The sequence below is a fragment of the Anolis carolinensis genome, chromosome 3 (assembly GCF_035594765.1).
Source record: "Anolis carolinensis isolate JA03-04 chromosome 3, rAnoCar3.1.pri, whole genome shotgun sequence".
NCBI classification, from domain to species: Eukaryota; Metazoa; Chordata; class Lepidosauria; order Squamata; family Dactyloidae; genus Anolis; species Anolis carolinensis.
Window position 1 is genome coordinate 43,913,784 of NC_085843.1, and position 21,647 is coordinate 43,935,430.

A 21,647-nucleotide genomic window follows, 5' to 3' on the forward strand; every position below is an offset into this window, starting at 1 on the left:
TCGGAGTGGCACAGTCTTCTTAGAGCAGTAGCTAGGCTTATACATCGTTTAGCTTGCAAAGATAGTGAGCCTTTACAGGTCCAGGATATGATAAAGGCTAAGAGCGTCATATTCAAGTCAGTACAGAGATCTGCTTTCAAGCAGGAAATAGCTAGGCTAGAGCAAGGGCTCAACATCCCTAATCAAAGTCTTCTAAATGAGTTAAACCCATTTCTAGACAAGGAGGGTATTTTGAGAGTTGGAGGAAGGTTAGCCAAAGCTAAACTCAAGGCGTGCATAAAAAACCCCATCATCATACCCCCTAATAGTCACACTGCATTGCTGCTCGTTCGGCATCACCATGAAAGGATCCATCATCAGGGTAGAACTCTAACTGAGGCAGCCCTTAGAAATGAAGGTCTGTGGGTAGTTAATGCCAAAAGGTTGGTCAACAGTTGTATTTTCAAATGTGTTAAATGCAGGCGCCTTAGGCGAAACTGTCAAAGTCAGTTGATGGCAGAACTACCTCAGGATAGGACTTTGACAGACCCACCCTTTTCCCATGTGGGAATCGATGTGTTTGGTCCTTGGGAGGTTGTCACTAGGAAAACCAGGGGTGGTGTTGTAAATAACAAGAGGTGGGCAGTTTTGTTTACTTGTTTAGTAATACGAGCTGTCCATATAGAAGTCATAGAAGGGATGGACACTTCATCATTTTTAAACGCATTAAAAAGGTTCATAGCCCTCAGAGGGCCAATTAAGTCAATTCGGTCGGACTGTGGCACCAATTTTGTAGGTGCGACCAAAGAACTCAATTGTGTGTCTAGGTTTGGGAGAGACCCAAAGGTTCAGAACTTTACGAATACTGAACAAATTATGTGGACTTTCAATGTTCCTCACGCCTCCCATATGGGTGGTGTTTGGGAGAGGATGATTGGTATTAGTCGCAAAATCCTTAATGCCATGTTTTTGAGTCATAGGTCATTGACGCATGATGTTTTGGTGACACTTATGGCGGAAGTTACCGCAATTATCAACAACCGGCCGCTGGTTCCCCTTACCAGTGACCCTGAGAACTTACAACCACTGACTCCTGCACTTATTTTGACACAAAAGGTGCCAGGATGGAAGGACGTCATGTTGCCAGTTCCGGACGGAACTCACCGTGCCCTGTGGAAACAGGTGCAGTCCTTGGCCAACCACTTTTGGAAAAGGTGGAAAGCTGAGTACTTAAACCAGCTTCAAGCTAGAAGAATCTGGCAAAGCCCACAGGACAACATTGAGGTTAACAACGTTGTGTTGTTAAAGGACAAAGACTTGCCCCGCCATGCATGGCCCATGGGCATTGTATTAAAGACCTTTCCTTGCCCGGATGGTAAGGTCAGGAAAGTTCAATTAAAGACTTGCAACAGAGGCAAAGTGTCCATTTTGGACAGACCAATTAGTGACCTCGTGTTGCTTATTGGAGATGTTTAAAGTTCTAGTGTTTGTGTTGTGTATACAAAGGTGTTTGTATGTTTTTGATTGGTAAATTCCCACATCCTGGGAATTTAGCGGGGAGTGTTCCGTCCCCCAGGACGATGGTTTGCCTTACCTATTGGTCGTTTGTTTGTTTTCCCTCCTTTACATTTTGTTTGAGCCTCTGGCTGCAAAAGCCTAGGAAAAGTGGCTTGGAATCTGCAATAGCTGGCTGCAGTTTTCTTTGCAGTGATTGGTCAAAGAGTGCAACATCTTAGGACCGCCCTTTTTACCAGGGTCTAGTCTCCATTTTGGAGCTTCATTCTGGCTATAGTCTTCCAACGTGCTGGAGCTGTGCAAGGCTAACTGGGACAAATCATCCTCAAAACCAGGCCAATCTAAGCCTATCCAAATTAGATAAGTATTGAATTATATTGATCTGGAATAGGAAATCTAGTTGGAGGAGCAGGGTTATTCTGTCGCTTCTAGAACTAATCTTTGCTGTAAAGATAGGGAAGGAAAGAGTTTCTCCTTCTAATATAGGCAGCGTGATTAGGGTATAGTGGTTTTATAATCACCTTTGCTTTCTGGAACCAGGGATAATTCTGTACCTAAAACCTATAGAAATTTGTTTCATTTTCTGCAACTTTAAGATCTGTGCCAGGTTTACAACCTTGTATGAATAAACATCCTTTTTGAAGTTATCCAGACTCAGTCGTTCAATATCTATAGGACAGCTTATAGGGATTTGCAGTTCGCCCGGATAAAGGACAGCACGTTTCAGTTTTATAGTTTTTTATTGTCCGGCGGACGGCACAGTCACCATACCAATACCGTAACCCAAACATACAGGGATGCCTATATAAAACTATTTATTTGAATATTTTACTCTGAACGGAAAAGAGTGGGCTCTGCTTCAACACTAATGAAGGAATCAAAGATGAAATGCTACTGATTAGCACTTCCCGTGTCTCTTTCAACTCTGATAACATCCAAATATAAAATGAAACAATCAGCTCTGAACAAAGACACACAATATACCAATGACTGAGCTGACATCTGAACTGGGTTGCACTGGATATAAACATATCTCTTGCATGTGAAATGCTAGATTTTGGTCAAGAACAACAGTAAAGTGTGGCCTTGAACAGAACTTGAATGGGTTAACAGTAGAGGAATATGAACAAGATAAGAAACAAGGAACTACGGGAATTAAAAAACATACTTATTGCGGTTCACACACAAACAGCAAATGACCCGGGATTATTGTGGTAACAAAAATATATTTATGTTATATTTATTCTATATCTACCTTCCATTCAGAGAGTAACACTGATTAAATCATATATGTGTGTCCAATACACCTCTTTTACTGATTTCATTGTCTACTGTGGAAATTAGCATTTAAGGGAACATAGTAATGACAACAATAGTAGAATCCTTTGTTGGCATTGGGAAAAAGGGTCTAGGGGGATGACTTTGATTCCATAAAGCTGGGCGTTACTTTTACAGATAGTCACAGTTACACCCCAATATCAGGAGATGCATATTCAAGTTTGGTATCCATATTAGGGCCCGTTGTACTATGATACGTGTAAAAGTGGGCTACCTTCAAATTTTAAGAATCACTCAAGTGCATCAAACTATCAATTACTACCTTTTTTTTTTACTACCGCTCTGACTTTGTGTATAATCAGATTCTGACTGATTTTGTCACAAGGGAACCTTCAGACATGCTTAGCATTTTTGATTCTCTAAAGAGCAAATTTAAAATCCAGATGGTTGGCAAAATGTGTGCATTGTAACCATCACAAAGGGAACAACAAAGAAGTTCAGTTCTATTCTCTACTTTAAAGACAGGACTACACTCAAAATCTCTGGATGCTGGGATGGCTTTTGGCAGATGAGTGCTGCCCTCTTTCCCTTCAATCAACAAGAAGTTTTTATGTGCAGCATGCAAGCTGGAAGAGGTAGTCAAAGGTCAAACATTCACATAAAACCTGTGAAGTCATTGCTTCTCAAGCAGGACAAATCACAAAGAAACTAAAGATCACCTTTTGGGATGACTAAAATAGCTCTGGGTGACTTCTTGTTTTCATAAAATAAACATCAGTACACATTCTCTCCTACAACTCCTTACTTGCTTTTCTGACATATGGGAGGGAGACCGACAGTTTGCCAAAATCTCCATTGACAGAAGCAGGTTATAATTCATCAAATTATTTTGGGAAGAAGCCAGACCAGGTTGGTTTCACTAGTCAGTTATCCATAGGAGGAAGAACTATATTGTGATGGAGGACCACCATTCTTCTTTGATCCAAGGCACGGACACTTCACAAGGAACACTCTCCTTATGAATCTAGAAAATGTTGCCAGGAAATGGACTGGGATTGAAAAGAATTTGTAAAGAGGTCTAAAAGTTGGAAGGGTCTCAGAGACAAAGAAGTTGAGTGACACTACATCCCTCTAAAAGTGGTGTAAAGTGGCTTGAGGGCACCTTGACTTGCATCCTTATTCTTCACATTAAGTAATAAATAAATTCTGTAAAAGGAAAGCTAGTTTGCCAGGTAGATTGTGCTAAGACCATTTTCACCAGTTTACTACTGGATGTTATTTGGTAGGAAAATATCCAATTTCCAATACAACATTACCACGTTGGTTTGCAAAATCATAAAAAATGAAAGAAAAGCATATGGAAAATAAAAAAAAACTCAGCATTTTCCAACAATAACGCAGATTGTCCTGGGCCATTATAAAACCACCATGCCACTAAAAGTAACAAGAACACTATTAAAAGCCATTAAAATCACAGGAAAACAAGAACACTTCCACTGAATATCAAAAAGTAATAACATTTGGCTTCAGATAAATACTGAGAAGGCCCAATCTTTGTTGACAATGCTACCTCGCTACACAAATGATGTAGTAAAAAAACAAATTCTGAGTTTTATTATTTACAGAAGAAGAAAATGAAATCTATTAGGCTTTTAATATGCAGATAAAAATACCAAAACCGGAAGTATTTAGATACCTGTTAAGTGATGCAATGTTGCTATATTTAAAGAAATCCTAAGAACAAATCAGACAAAAAGTAAGAGGACCAAATTTATCCTTAAATGCATACTTCTGAAGTCAATTATGTAACCATAAGAACAGAAGCTGTTTTTTAATTGCCTTAGTCTTCCCTTATATATATTAAAATTATAAACAGAAATATAGGCCGAGTTGGTTCAGAGAGGGCATAACAGACTACACACCTCTGTATCTCTTGAAGAACTGAAATTCTTCTGAAAGCCCAGACCCAACATCCAGACATTTCTAATTATGATATTCAAAATGAAATATCTATTACCCTTTAAATAAACATACTGGTAAATAGATGTTTGCCTTTTATTGTATTTTACCAGAAAACATATAGTTAGTTATAATAGAATACCAAGCTGTGCATTGGAAGAAGAGCTTGTCCTTAGCTACAGTCACACAGCCCAATGACTTCAGTGAGAAAAATTTGGTCCAGCTGCGGTAACATCTAGATAGAAGGACACAACAAGAACATCTATTGCCTACCTGCATATATGAAGCTCTGGACCAGCTTGGCTGGATATTAAGCAAAATATTAATGTATACATGTATCCATGCACGAGCAGGTTCTTAAAAATGGATAATGAATAATAGAAAACTAAACATCAGATAAAACAGAGGAGTTCATTCATTCAAGACTATGTATCTTAAAATTTGGAGGTCATCCAGCCACAGTAGTGCCCCAAATATGAGAAGTCAGACTCAATTCTATAAAATACTGGAGGAAATTTGCCTGTTAATTTTTACAGAGATTTTCAGCCCATGAAGTAAATCAATCGCCTTCTTTCATAGTATACTAGTGCTTGTTGTTGTCAAAGTGAAGTATGATGAAGAGAGCTCAGCTTCTGAAAATGTTCAGTGCTGAAAAATATTGGTTGTTAATTCCAGTTGGAACAAAATCTCTGTAAATAAAATAAACAAGCAGATTTAACTGTGGTGTCACTCAATCCCTAGTACTCCAATAAAGGTGAAATTACACAGTTAAATTTGTAGTTTGGACTTGCATGTTTAATTTTTAAATTTTTACAAACTAGAAGAGCTAGTCTGATGAAGAAGGGGAGCATGGAGACAAAGGGTTTTTCATTGTATTTAAAATCTTAAAGCACAATATTGAGAGACGTCCATTACATCCCATAGCTATTTGTTGTGTTAGAGGGGAAGTAGCGTGGGGAGGATGGTGTCCAACAGAATAATCTTCCCTTCATCATAATCTCCCCAAACTACAATCCAACATTTGAAGTTCTGTAAGGTAAACATGCAAGTCCAAAACAATTGAACAATCCTTATAAATTGTACCCCACTCTATGGTTTTACAATCTGCTCAACAACATTATCTTATTTTTATGATATCTTAAGGACTCTATTATTTGTTGTGATTCCAGTAGAACTTCAAAGGAACTAAAATAAGATTGAGATATCCTTGTGTTCCATTTAAAGAGTCCTTGAAACATTTTTCTTGCATAATCATTAAAAAAGCATAACTTTGTTCTGTTGGCTGGCCCCATACTCTGGTTCTTTTTCTTGCTGATTTGTGAATCAATTCATGTCACCCGATTGCTGTAATGGAGGTTATTGATGTTTTAGTTGCTTTGTTTTATGTACTTTTAATTTTGCATTTTATCATCATTTTATTATCTTTGATTATTTTTCATTGTACATCATAGTATGGTGTAATACACCATAAAAAGATATACTATTTAGAAAATCAATAATGAATATGTGATGCCAGAAATAATTTTATTGTGTATTCCCCATTTTCTGTATCTCTTTACTAGTTATAAAATCCCTCCAAAAGGATGCATTAAACATCATGTGCATGAAAAAAGGAGGTAAGAGTGTGCATATGGAAAAAAATCTATACATTCAATTTAGCCAGTCTTCTATGCAATTGGCTTTGTTAGTTCAATTGGCTGATGCCATTTTCCACATTCAGCAACAATTCATCTACACTATATTCTGTTTTATTGTTATTAGTTACCTGGAGCACTATTTGTTAGAAATGAAGGATATATGTGTAAGAAATAAATAATTAAATAACACTGAGATAGCAATCTAGATCTAACATATCATGTGTTTCACAACTGAAGTAAAGTGGTAAAGCATTTTATGTAATGGTTTAACTCATTAAACTGAAATGTTCCACTTTAAAAAAGTAATCATGACATCAAAGAATCTCCTACCTATCTTTCAGGATTAGAAAATTAGTCTCCTACATTTTTACATTCAGTTGTATCTATTTCAGGAATGTGGATCTACATTCAATCAAATGGATTTACAAGATGGTTTGCAGTCAAAGGAAACCAGCCTAGAATAAAGGAAGATGTAGAATTCCAGGTAAAACAAAGATAAGTATCACTGGCATTATGAAACATGAAAAACATACAAACATCATAAGCAATATGGTGTCCTCCATTTGCTAAAATCCCAAGTGAATACAATTGTTTAAGCTTTGCCAGACTGTTTAGAAAGCAGACACTCCAAAAGCTACTGCTGAAAGAGTGTGCATGCAATAACCTATATACTGTCCCTACCAGAGTGAAACCTACCATAAAGCAGTCACTTCAAAGACTACTGCTGAAAGTGCGTGCATGCAAAAATCTATACACCAAACCTACTGGAATGAAACCTACCACTCCAGCTGGGCCCACCTATAAATGAGTCCGAAGCAGATTCAAACTCACTGGATGGCAGGTCCTGTCTCGTTCCAAAATATAACTTTACTATAGATGCTACAGAAGAAGTCACTGTTCATGCTGTCAAAGTTAGGTAAAGGTATAGGGTGATACAACTGAAGAAAACCTATCCAAATATCTTTGTTTATGACTGGAAAATTAATCTCCTTATCCTAACATCTGCTTTGCTTACTCTTGTTAAAATAAAATAAATTTATTTATTTGGAACATCTGGATGGGTTTTGTGGTTATTTAACTTGTAAGGCGCCATGTCTATTACAACAACAACAACAATTTTATACTGACAATTAATATACTACCTGGCTATACAGCAAACTCTGAAATGTAACATAAGACCATAAAATTTAAAGAATACAACTATTAAAAACAACATGCCAGCTTCACATCTGTCAAATGTTACCAAAAAATAGCATCTGTAATTATTTATATTACAAATACACTATAGTGTCCAAACTGACTCTGATGAGCTGGCATAACAATGGTGGCAGTAAGTACAAAAAAGGCAGTACGTCTGTATCAAGTTTTAAAGAATACCAGATGACAGCACGGGAGAGAAATTGACACTGAACTTTTCCAAGTAGAGAATTCAGTATGGTGTCTGAAAGATAAAAGTGCTGACTCTGATCACCTTAGTAGAGTTCCTTTGAATATCTCATATTGAAAGGGTAAGAATACATACAGTAAGTAGTACTGTTCCAAGAACAGAATATTTAGATACTGGTTTAATGGGAATAAAATGCCATTTAACTTTTAATTAAAAGCAATTCTAAGTAATAATATGATAATCTATGCTTCTCACTCTTGTCTATAGGCCAGAAGCGGGAATTGTGTAAGCCTCTGGATGATGTTTAACTTTAAGATCTAAGCAGCAAAGCTATTGGTCAGGGATATTGGAATGGCAGCTTGAGAGTTAAATGATTTCCATCTTTGTTACAGGCTCTTATTTGATATTCACATTGCTAGAGGAGGAGAGTTCCAGTTCTAGTTTTGTTGTGACATAGGTTATATTTCATTGTATGGTGATAAAATGCATACTCTAACTATCCATATTTGGCAAAAACAGTCCTGATTAATACTCTGTTGTCCAACTTTTTCAAATAATTTTTAAATGTCCAAGTTTCTCTCTCATCTTCCACACTTCTCCCTTTGTCCTCAGATGACCTCATCAGACGGACAATCTTCTCCCCGCTCCCTCCATTTCACTGTCAGCTACCATAAAATAATGGGGAGTCAAGGCTGCCATCAGATGCCATACTTCCAGTCGTTGATGACCTCCCCCCCCCCAAGTCACACAACTACATATCTATCATTCATTTGGGCTGATCTGTGATCACAGAGAGAAATCGTGAAATTAGCACACACACAAAAAGCATGAAGGACCCATTATTTTGTCTTAAAATGACATGTGATGGGGTGCATGACTGTCTCCGTCCGTTTTTGTGGTTGCCATTCTGATTGGTGGTCCTTAGAGCAGTGAGCTGTCATCCCTGTCATTGCAAATTTTTAAAATTAGAAATGACAGATATTGCAGAATAGAGGCATTGGAGAACTGAAAGAACGGATGATTTTCCTTTGCTAGTTGGTTTAAAATTATTATTTTTTACTCTTAAATTCTTTAATTGTTTTCAAAAAAAAATACTTGGCTTTCTTATTGCACTCCTGTCCTAAACTTGTATTTCAAAATGTAATTTGATAGTAATAGAATCTGTTTTTATTTTGTCCATGTAGGAACTCCAAATCCAAGTGGTAATAAATATTAAAGAACTTTTTGTTATTATTTCCTGTTATGATACATATGCAGTCCTGGGTAAGGAATCTTGTCCGGATATTATAGAAATTTTAAGATGTAGCAAAAAAAAAAAAAACATGCGGCAGTCAGAGACTTCTTGGCTCTGTATGATAAGGAAGATATCGGGTGCCTATGGGGAAGCACTCCAAAGTTTGATAGTCTGATGAGGGGAAAGGTCATGAAACGGGGCGATGGAGGACTGAAAGGTACTATCTCTTCACAATTTCTCCCTTTACTTTATGAAATGATCACACACACACACACACACACACACACCCCACTGCCATCTTATAAGGTAAACTTTTCCAAAACGTCACTCAATATGGGGATAGGAGCGGAGAAGAAGACACAGAATCTTGCCCTTCCCAGAAGACTCAAGAAAAAGCAAGCCACTGCAGCCTTTCCTAGCTTACATGTTCTTCTTCATTAATGACCTTTGCCCTCTTGATCACACACTAATTTTTGGCCACATATGTCCTGGTTTTCATCTGTGAAATGTTGAATATATAAAAATATATGATGTAGTACTGAATATCTACTAAAGTTATGCCTATTACAACCAAAATGGGGATGGGATAACAATATCTGGGAGCAGCTGAAAGATTAGCAGATAAAACAAGTGGCATGAGTTGACAAATAAGCTGAAGACTGAAGGCACTCTATAAATGAGAGAAAGTCTGTGCACAACCAGTGAAGTTCACATGGAAAAGCATAGGACACAGTTCAGAATACAGTGGGAAACAGATCTTATGACCTTATTTTAGAAAAGGGATCGGGACTGAAAAGTAGGCTTGGGACCGAATCAGATTGAACATAAATTATTTGTAATATTCGGTGGACCATTTTATATAATCTCCGAAAACAGAACAGGGATGAGAGAACCGCAAAACCCGGCAAACAGATTAAAGGAGCAGGATTTTATCAGTTCCTGGAAGGAGTTAAGTCTGCAATATACCTGAGGCAGGGATCTGCCCTGTCTTTTCTCTCTCCGTCCATATTTTTTTGTAAATATGTCTTTTAAAATAATGTTACTGGGCAGCACAGACAAAAGCACAGCATTCAGAAAGACAAAGCCAGTTACAAGTGGGAGGTGAGTGTGGTAGGGAGATATATTTGTATTATGTGTATTTGATGTATTTCTTTTACATTCTGTATATCACTTTTACACAATAAAAAGAGATATAATAGAAAAATAAAACAAGTGTGGGAGATACCGTAGATAAAATTAACAGTATACCTGGATGATTGTGTGTATTTAAAGTGCACAACACATCGGCATTCACGGCTGTCTCTCTATGGTGGAATAAGTGCTAGTGACCTCTAGACCCAACCACCGCAGAAACATTTTTGTTAGAAATCATTTAAAGGAAAGGTGTGGAAATACATATAGATCACAGAAGTAAAAACAGCAGTGGCCAGACATTTTAAGGAAAATTAAGAGGAGGGAGCACCATGTGGATTAGAGAAGGGAAAGGCTGTAGGATTGATATCAGCATTGTAGAATTCATACTAAAGAAAATATACTAATATAAACGGTGAACTTGTATATAAAATGACAGTCATGTCTCAATTATATAAATAATGTCACAAGAAACATAGGTGAAGTCTTGGGAAGATACGGTATGATCATGGCTGCAGTTCTGCAATTTTATGTTAGATTGTTTATAGAAACACTGAACTACTATTTAGATTCTAAAAGAATAAGTGAAGTGTTGGTATGGAATAAGAGTCAGGTTTGATGCCTCCATCAACATTACATGTGGAAATGTGCACATGCAAACATTGGCAGCCATTACAATTTGATTATGCGTGATTGTGCTTTACAATTTGCATGTATTAGCAACTCAACAAAACTGTTGTACAGTGGGAATCATCTTAGTCTCCAGATTATTTGTATAGTTAGACAGCAATGAAAGTGAGAACAAGCAACTATATTAAAATTAATTCTATTTCAGACATATTTTTATTATTCTCTAGCTGCTCTTTGAAAAGGATCAGCTTTTCCTGTCATGTTTAATAGAAAGCACTGCAGCATAGTTCTTTGACGTCTAAATACAATCACTAGTTACAATGCCAGTTCATCGCTTCTTGGAATGTCAGGGCTTGGAAAGACTCCCAGGCCTTCAACTGATTGGGTGAAAATGAACATATATTGGCATTTCAGCCTTGGAAACAGAATCCAAGTTCCTGGCACTTGGGTACACATGTTCCAGTTCTTCTAAAGGCACTATGTTGTAAATATGTCTTTTAAAATGACTTATACTTGTTTGTACTACAGAGGAAATGGCTCATTTTTAACAAATCATTCTTTGCATTAATTTTTTTTGTTCCTAAAACAGGGCATCAGCTTAATTAGCTCTTTGTGGTCATTTTTAATGGCTAAATGTCAGGTTATGTAAAATAGTTCATAGCTGGAAAATACTAATCAAAGTAAATCAGTATATATGGCTCCATTGTGCAGTTTCATTTACTGTTTCTTTGGCTTCAGAAAGATGTAAAAGTGCAAAAGCTAAGGATATAAAACCATCTATGCATACAACCACAAATAACCAGTTTGTCAAGCTTTACTTTTGGTTTTTTCTCCAGACTCAGGGAAAACAAAAAAGGGCAAAGCCAAAAAAAACCATACTGTTTATGGACAGGACATTCTCCTAATTCTTGCTACAAGAGGGATTGGTGCTTCTGTTATCACAACAATGCATAATTCATAAAGTAGTGAATTGGATGTTGGAGTAAATACAGAGGCATGACTAGACACAGAACAGAAGAGATCATGTGGGTACCATTTTCCTGGAGTATATAAGAAAGACCTAAATATATTTTGGAAGAAGACCTGCTAAGGTAGCATGGGCAAGAATACCGCAAAAAGATGCAAATCTATGAAAATAATCTTGACATTCATATGGTAAACTAGAACTTGGAAGAATCCGAATTGTCCCATAATCATACTGGTGCCTGCAGTCCCTTCCTGCCCATTGGTGCAAGTGTTCACTACAACGTATGTTCCAAACCTACTTCTGCCCAAAATATCTGTGCCAAAGCTGTCTGGGATAAATCTGTACTGCCTTTTTGAAAACCAAGGTTTTGTCTACACAGGCTTTAAAACCCAAAGTAGACCTGAAGTTGCTCTTGAGTGCCCAAACAATGTTACAGGATTTCTGGTCCTTAATATGGTAAAACTCCAGAGCAACCGCACACTTTGGACAGAGTGCAGACAGCATGACCTGCTCTAAAGCAAACTAATCCACTGTTCACAAAGGCTGTGCCATCATACCCATTTCCCACAGGAAAAGGGGAAGGGGTTGGGCCATGTTGCCTCTTGACACTGCAGCAGATGGCCACAGAGCTCCAGTATTGGTAACAGGGACAAGAAGGGTAAGGTGATGTTCCGCCAATGTCCAAATCAGCTTCAGCCAAGCAGGACTCCACCTTGCCACTACTGCAGGATAGACGCAGAATGTGTGGCCACGTCTGGGATTTTGTGGTATGTGTAGATGGGCCCTGAGTTGCCATCAATGCACAAGATGCTGGCTTGAGCCATACGTTATGACAGGAACTTTCAGCAGCAATTTAACATGAAAGTACAATAGAGTCTCACTTATCCAAGTTAAACGGGCCGGCAGAAGCTTGGATAAGCAAATATCTTGGATAATAAGGATTGATTAAGGAAAAGCCTATTAAACATCAAATTAGGTTATGATTTTACAAATTAAGCGCCAAAACATCATGTTATACAACAAAATTGACAGAAAAAGTAGTTCAATATGCAGTAATGTTATGTTGTAATTACTGTATTTACGAATTTAGCACCAAAATATCATGATATATTGAAAACATTGACTACAAAAATGGCTTGGATTATCCAGAAGCTTGGATAAGCGAGGCTTGGATAAGTGAGACTCTACTGTACTCATCAGTTATAAAGAACCAATGGGATAGAACAGGTTTGGGGGTTGGATAAGGACTCCGGGAAACTAGAGTTCGAATCCCCACATGGGCATTGAAAGCCACTAGGTCACCTTGGGCATGTCACACTCAAAGAACCCATCATGGAGTTTTCTTTGCAAGATATGTCCAGAGGACATGATGGGTTCCGTTAGGTTCACCATACTTTCGAAATAACTTAAAGACACTTCATAGCAAACTTCTTAAGTAAAAGGCTCATAAGGTAGAAGTAATCTGATATAACAAACAGATCACTATTTTAGTCCAAATTTTTAGGAGGTTGAGTTTGAGTTTGAAATCTCATGTGGACTCTCAAGTGTGAAAATCAATGAGGGAGGGTTTCTGTGCAAACACACTTACAATAGCCCTTAAAGACAGATGCTGAAAATAATTTCTGTTCTCCTTTCTTATCTTCTTTGGGGTTTAATGTTTTACAGGGATAACATTCAATGTAAACCTTCTGTACTACTGTTCTTGTTGTTGGGCAAGTCATATTACTAAATCTGTAACTACTTATGCTGGCATAGAAATGATACAACTGCCACCAAATACAAGTGTTATGTTACTATAAATACATATGATGGGAGTACTGAGTCCAGCAACATTGGAAGGTACCTAAAATGAATCCATTCTCCTAGCCAGTGCCCTAAGAACTTTGTTTAAAAATAACTTCTTTGGCATTGTATGGAACAAAACACGTGGCAGGGGAAACTGGGTAGATCTCATTTCCTGAAATTTGTTTTAAATCACAGAATTTGTAAAAATGAGAAAAGGCAAAACATTCAGTCGTGTGTGGAAAACAACATGTGCTTAATTTAGTTTAGTACCTAACCTGGTCAAATTTTGTAATTTCACATTTTTATTACTACTGCGGTTATGCAATCATTTTATAAGATCAGTTATATTTTGTTTTAATGAACCATTTATATTATCTGTATATTATTGTAGACTTACATACCTCGATCTTCTGTCAAATAATTTATTTGTAATGATGGTCAATGGTTGCGGTACCCCTTATGTGTAATATTTGGAAAGGCATTTCAAGAGACCCAGTAAGATTTTTTAAAGACTATTTTCCTTTGAATAGTAGACCTCTATGTTACATCACAAATTGGTTTTGAAAACCCTTTCAGTTTTGAAAATTATTTAGCATGTGGGAGGAGTGGCTGCTATCCAAATATATCTTGGCCAAACTCCTTTAGGTGCAGGACATGAGCTACCCAACTCTTTGATTTCAAAACTGAAGGGTTCCTTGTCAAACACCAATGAACAGAATAGGAGTTTTTAATTTTTCCTTCATAGGTATGAAGTTATTGGACATCAGGCCAAAAGTCTGAACAAACAAGGCTCTTTCCATCTGCACTGTTTATATCCTTCAAAAGGTTCTCTGTTGTAATTAAAACACAGAGCAGAGGAGGCACATCACCACTTCAAGGTGATGGTTCCTCCAGCTCAGACCACAAGGCACTACTGAGGGAACACATTTCATGCATTAGCATGTAGCATGATGTTAAGTTTAAGTGGTATATTGAGCACAGAGGCACAACAGAACATGTGGGCTAGACTTGGTTGAAATCTCCATGTAGGATCTTCAGTTTGTCTGAGCCTCTAATAAAGCTTATGGATCTTAAAGAAACAGATTAAAGATTTTTAAAAAGATCCTACAATGATTATTGAAATATAGTTATGGCACAGAAGCTTAAATATAGAGTAAGTGACTTACCCACAGGACCAATCACTGCAGGAACTGACAAGAAATCAGAATAAAAGGTGTATAAATGAATGAAATGGTGCTTCATACCTCTCACAATGTATTCTAAAATAGATGACATTTAGATACTCACCCACCCATTGCTTCTTTAGCATAGGATAGTTTCTAGAAAAAAAGAGATAAAAGCGAAGTCCAAATAAGTATTTTCAGTATGAAATTTTAATTTTTTTTGCACCCTTGCTAATAGCATTACCATAGTTTTTATTGTAGAAGAGCATACATAGCCTTCTCTTGTGTTGTGCTCACCAGATGTGGTAGATTACAATTCCTATCATGATAGAAGTTACAGTGAAACATAAATCTAGGGGATCTTCAGGTTGAACAAGTTCACAGACACAAAGGTGTTGACTGTATGTTAAGGCTCTGCAGAGTAGAGGGCTATTTCAATCCAATGTATTATTATTAAACTTCAACAGCTACATGCTAGGTGTGGTTATTTAGACTTTAGGTTAAAAGATCATTTCCCACAATCTGGACATATTAAATTTGGGAGTTCCAGGGGGAAAAAATATATATAGCGCAAGACAAAATTGTTTTCTTTATGTTGAGATCAAACTCTATTTTTTTCCAGACCACATGTAGAATTGAAAGAATATAACTAAAAGATTTGAAACACCTTTAGAAGTGTGTTGGCAAAACCAGGCTAGGAACAGTTAAACCAGTCATCTGTATTTGAAAGTTCTGATTACTAATACCAATATAGATTAAATACTAATACAGATTACAATAAATATGCTTCAGAGTCTTAAAAATGTTCAATGATAAAATGAATGTCTCTTCTTTATACACTGAAAAAGTTATGTGATTTTTGTATACAAAGCGAGGCAGCTCCACCTCCGCAATAACACACCATAATTGTTACAATTGGAAAACGGATATATGTGGTGAATAAAAGGCCACAATTCATTAGTTACAGCTGCAATGCAAGTAGTGCAACACATGGGTCCCAGATACTGGCACTGATCGATCTGACTGTTGATGGATGAAACCATTCATCCAGCCTGATACTAGATCCTTGAAGATGACAGGGATTTACAACATGGGGACCCATCCCATATGGCCACCTCTCCTGGCCTTGTGAAGGCAGTTGACCTTGGTACCCCACCAGACCTGCCTCAGCTGGCACCCCTCATATGCCCTAATGCACCAGGACCCATGCCAAAGGCCACCACCTTTAGTTGGGACAAGATTAGAAAAAAACAAGTTGATAACATACAATAATGGAACCAATGAAAAGAAACATCTGCATGCTAAAAAAAAAAGCAAGCATAGAAAGATAGGTGGGTGGGAAAGCACTTAAAGGCCTGCCCAAGTTCCCAGAACAGCCTATATACCCCAGGGGCAGACCTGAGTAAATACTGTAGTATTCATTCTACCCCACCCCCTTGGCCAATACTGAGGTTTAAACCTATTGGCTGCCACTTCCTTCTCCTTCCAGGCAAGCAACGGCACATAACTTGTCAGGAGGAGGAAGAAGCTGATAGCTGCATATGGCAGCCCATCCAACATCACTCTGCTGTTCCTGCAAATGGTCCAGCACAGTAAGGACTTCATTCCATGGCTTTAGGGCTATTTCCATGCGTTTTGGAAACAGAGCCACACGGGAATCCCATGGAGGCTATCACATGATGAAGAGGGCACGTCTGGTAGGATTCCGCAGGGCTCCATTTTTGTTGCACATGGAAATGGAGTACTAAAACCAATTCAGGAGTTGGCCGTTACCTTACTCCAAATGCAGACCTTGCAGGGGAAAGGCAGACCATGTTGCTGAAAGGACTTAGGATGGCTGGCCATCCTAAAAGATGGGGAAAGACAGCAGGGAATGGGGTAAGACGGTTCCTTCTGCTTTCCCGTTGTTCATGAGAGGAGGTCCATAGCCATGCTGGCAAATTGCTTGTTTAGGGCAAGACATCTCTGCAATACCACACCATTGTTCCAGATACAATTGGAAAACAGATATATATGTTGGAGATAGATAGATAGATAGATAGATAGATAGATAGATAGATAGATAGATAGATAGATAGACAGACAGATAGCTATCAGGCCACAACTTATTGGTTACAACTGCAATGCAGTTGGCTCACGTGGACAACTCCGGGTGGTTGGGAAAGCACAAGCCTGTCCCCAACCATGCAATGATGTGACAAAACTAGATCATGAATACTCCTATGTAGTTGAGCCTTCTCTGAAATATATAATGAGGAATGTATTAAATGATCAAGCACTAAGAAATATTACGAGAGCTATTTGTTGAACCCTTCTAGAAATATTATAGACTGCTTGCAGTCTATATTATTCACCCTTGCTTGGGAATAAGCTACACTAAACACTTGGATGGTACTTCTGAGTACCTGTTGTGTTTATAAGGGTCAGCACATGTAAAGATGTTTCATGATAATGGATAAGGAAAGTATTTTGCCTGTTGTCTGTAGGTAGACAAAATTACTACAAACATGTTTTCCAGTGTTGAACTCAACCACTTTTAAAACAGTTCTGGGGTCCCTGTAAACCAGTGGTTCCCAACCTTTTATTGACCAGGGACCACTTTGACCAGGGACCATTCTTCAACATTAGAACCAAAGGGGTTAGAAAACAGTTTTGGTCAACTTTAGATTCAGTTCGGTTATTTGAGGTGCTGATTCAGAAAATTGCATTGAATAGACCACACCAGCTCTAGTTTCTGATACAGAACCTATGCCATTCAGTAGTCACCATATGCTCACCCACAGAAAACCACATTTAATAATCTTGAGATGATTTTCCCCGCATGTCTCACGGACCTAATTTTAGGTCTTGCAGCCCACCAGGTTGGGAACCACTGCTGTAAACATATATGCATACATCTTTGGATCTAAGCCACTATTTCTAATACGAAAGAAATAACAGAAAGTAGTATTAGTGTTGTAATAGAAGCCATTTCTTTGCCAAATCCAAGGTGTATTTCATTTCAATTAAAGTACCATAATCCAGCGCAAAGTGGTAGGAAGAAAATTACCAGTAACATTTTGTTGGCTTTTTATGTGAGAAATCACTTTTACTAGGTTGTACTCAATTTGTATTCAATTCAAGGTTAAAAAGCTTGCGATTGAACAATGTAATTTAGCTGATGCACTCATGAAAGCATCAATACAGTCAGCTCATACAGTCTGAAAAGATTCTGAAAATTTGTTAAAATCCCAAGTGAATACAATTGTTTATGTCTTGCCAAACTCTTTAGAAAGCAGACAGTTCAAAGGCTACTGCTGGAAGTGTGTGCATGCAGAAATCTACATACCATCCCTAGAACTTGCAGAACTTGGAAATGAAATAATATCTTAGTGACAAATATATCATTTAGAAACTTCAATTATTATATTTTTAAAATAATTTATGAACATTCTAGGTGTGATGTCTTGCCTAGGTTTTCCCTCCTCTGTTCATTTCCTGGTTTAACTCTCCCTTTGGTGTGGACTTTTCCATTTGCACTTAGTTTTAGGGGTGGAGCCTAAAAAACCCCTTTATAGCCAATTAGTTCACTTTATAGACAATATAGCCTAGCATTTACCACTATAACCTTCATTTTTCATCAAAATAGTACCATATCATTATAGTTTGGAGTATTCCACATCATAGCATTATAACATAGTGTAGTTCATTATAGTTTAGTACTTTGCCATCTTGATTCTGTATTGTATTAATAACCAAGTGGCTTACCACAATTATATTCAAGTATTTTACCTCATACTATACAAATATAGTCAAGTGTTTATTTCCAGTGTAACTAAATTCAATCAACAAACCTCATCTCTGTAATATATTATTTTGATTAACCTTTCAAGAATCCTGACTGAAGTTAACTTTGCCTTTGTCTCAGTAAACCTATTTGGTTAACTTTATTTATTGTCAAGAGTCTTTATTTTAAGAACTGAAGTACATCAGCGGGTATACCGATAGCCACCGGTTAGCCAGACATATAGTTTTCTTTTCCCCCCAGCGTGCCATCACACTAGATGTAGAAAAACTCATGTAAAAAAGACTGTCCACAAAGTTTAGATTTACAGTGGGCAATTCTTTCTCAGGGTGCATCTACACTATGCAATTAATGCTTTTTGACACCACTATAACTGGCATGACACAATGCTATGGAATGCTAGAAGTTGTATTTTTTGCAAGGTCTTTAGCCTTCTTTGACAAATAGTTTTTGTGCCTTGACAAACGACAACTCCCATGATTGTTGTAGCAGTGTCAAACTGCATTAATTCTACAATGTAGTTGGATTCTTTAAGTCACATATACCTTTACATGGATGAAAGGAGTTTGATATATAGTATCTTTAATATCTTTAATAACGTTCTTATAAAAAATACATGTTAAAATATACATTTGCATTTATATCTTATTATTGCTGTAACTTTTGATGAACAAACAATATGAATATATTTTTCTGTTTTGCACAGCTTTCTGAAACAAGTACTAGAACTACTGAATAATGCAACAAAATACCAGAAAGTATTAGCTGACTGTAGTTGCCTATTATTATATCCACTAATCTGCTTTACAACTTTACAGTTCCTCAGAAACAGAATCTAGCACAACATGAATAGCATAAAAGCTATTTCTCTGAAACACACTTCCCTGTACCTTGCTTAGACAACTGACCCGGTCAAGAATAGCAGGCTTTAAATAACAGTTACCAGAAGTGTTTGGGGTTGATAGTAAATTTAAATGTGCTGTCATGCTGGATTTTGAAGGATTAAGCATCTACTCCTCTTGTCTAGGCTTAGGGATCTTGAGGAACTGGCTTTTACAGAGTGCACAAAATAATCTGTAGAGTCAAAAATACTTTTATAACTGCAAGATATAAATATTTAGAAAATATACTGATTTTAAATGTAATATATTGAATAGATGAGTTTAAAATCAGGGCTTCATGTGGAGTACAGTACTTAACAATACTAATGGAATTCATCAGAAGCTTTGACATTAATATTGATGCCCATAATTTATATACTTATTTCATTTAGGACCTCATCACACTAGCATCTATCCGCTTTAAATCAGGTTGCTGCCTCCTGCAGAATTCTGAGGTTTTTAGTTTAGTGAGGTCCAGGACCTCTCTGGCTGAGCATTTTAAAGGTCCCTCCCTAAACTACCAACCCCCAAATACTACAGGAGGCAGCAACCCAGTTTAAAGTGGATAGATGCTCTATTGTGATGAAATCCTTAGTTTCTTTCTTTTGAAAGCCTTTGTTGCAGTCCCTGTGGCGCAACAGCAAGCTCCCTTTGATTCATTCCTAGTAGATTTCTTGACTTTCAACTGTTTGAGGGATTTTAAGTCAAACAAAACAATCTGTGGTGGGCAAATGTACTGTGGCCAATCCCACTCCTCTGAACCTCCTAGGGACTACACAGAGCAACCCCACATACTTCTATGTTTTTCTGCAAATCCCATCATTTCCTTTAACCATTTTGAGAATGATTGTGGTAGAAAATGGAGGTATTTGGGGGAATTATAGTGTTCTCATTGCTGTTGGGACTATTTTCATGTATCCTCCTGTCTTGCCATCATAGTTTCACCTTAGGGTTGCTATAACTCAGAAACGACAATAACAACTTCCTTCACATCAATATTCATAAAGAACTTTTTTGTCTGCAGTGGATTCTGTTCACTTTAATGGAAATAAGAATTACAATCACACATGTGTAGAGCTGCCTGATCCATTGAAAGGATGCCTGCTGCCACTGAACATCTTGGGAATAGATCTATTGGACAGTTCATTACATTTGATTCTGAGGGGGGGAAAGCTATAACTGTCCTGTTTACAAATGTCAGCCTCTTACAGTTAAATCTATTTAATGTTTTTAAAATAAAAAAAAATGAGAAACATTACAATCATCACTATTTAACTAATAGTGCCTAATCTATACTATAATTTAAAGTGTTTGTTGTGCTATACAAATAAATCCACATTCTTGATCAGATACTTTAATGAAAGAGAAACATAGTCAGATTTTGGAGTAATTTTGCCAGTTTCTTAATATCTCTCCCAAACATTTGAGATTTTGCCATTTTGTAGGGAGCAGATTTGTGAACTGATATTGACCTGTGCCTGATATTTATGTTTAGATAGATATCCCACAGATTTTCATGCAAGTTTGGGACTGATTGGAAAACATTATCTCCCCCTGATAAACATTGCTTGAGTTTCATTTTGCATGGAAATTAGAAATGTAAAGGATTCTTGGTGCTTCTCTTCAAACTTTTAATTAATTCATGTCATGATTCAAAACAGCAGGTCAGTTTCTTAGTATCATATAATAATGTATGCAATATCATATAATGCTTATATATGTCAGTACAGATATATTTGTACTATAATTCATAGAATTTACCAATAAATCTCACAAAGGCATTCTATCTTGGCAAACCTATGATAATATTAAATGTCTGGCTTGAAACTGGAATTGTAGATTAGTAAATTAATTCACCATATGTGCTAGATTCCAAGACATTATAGCTGTGTGGACATCATCATACAAGCCGTTTGGATATATTACTTATGAAAAAATACAATAAAAATCCAGCTTGCTCATATCCTCTCTGTGACATATTCATTTCTATCCAATAATCCTTGCCAAAGAGTTCCAGAGGAAGTCACTTGCTATGGCAGTATGACAACTTGATGCTGAACATTATGCACTTCTCATATTAATGCAACAATTTGATGCTGAACATCATGTTTTGGACGTTTTGTGAAGTAACTAAAGGAAGATGGGAGTGATTGTGTATTTCTGGAAATTTGTGTTCCTGAAGAAAGCACACTGAGGATCTAGAAACCAAGAGATTACACAGAATGAAAAAAAGAGAGAAAGTGCTATTGGTGGTAGATCTCTAAGGCCCGATCTACACTGCCATATAATGCAGTTTGATCTGCATTATAATGCTCTG

General features: G+C 37.1%; 1 protein-coding gene across 3 annotated transcripts in view; it reads right to left on the minus strand.

The window, feature by feature from the left end:
- impg2 (interphotoreceptor matrix proteoglycan 2) overlaps positions 1 to 21,647 on the minus strand; it is an 83,649-nt gene that overhangs the window by 41,402 nt on the left and 20,600 nt on the right. For 2 of the 3 annotated variants that reach the window (XM_016992576.2, XM_062974813.1), the window contains exons 4-5: positions 14,790 to 14,821; positions 14,669 to 14,692 (exon numbers count right to left, since the gene is read on the minus strand). In XM_016992576.2, the coding sequence (XP_016848065.1) occupies positions 14,669 to 14,692; positions 14,790 to 14,821 (56 nt within the window). Of the gene's footprint in view, positions 1 to 5,004; positions 5,114 to 14,668; positions 14,693 to 14,789; positions 14,822 to 21,647 lie in introns of those variants that run through there. The other variant, XM_062974814.1, reaches the window with a different exon arrangement.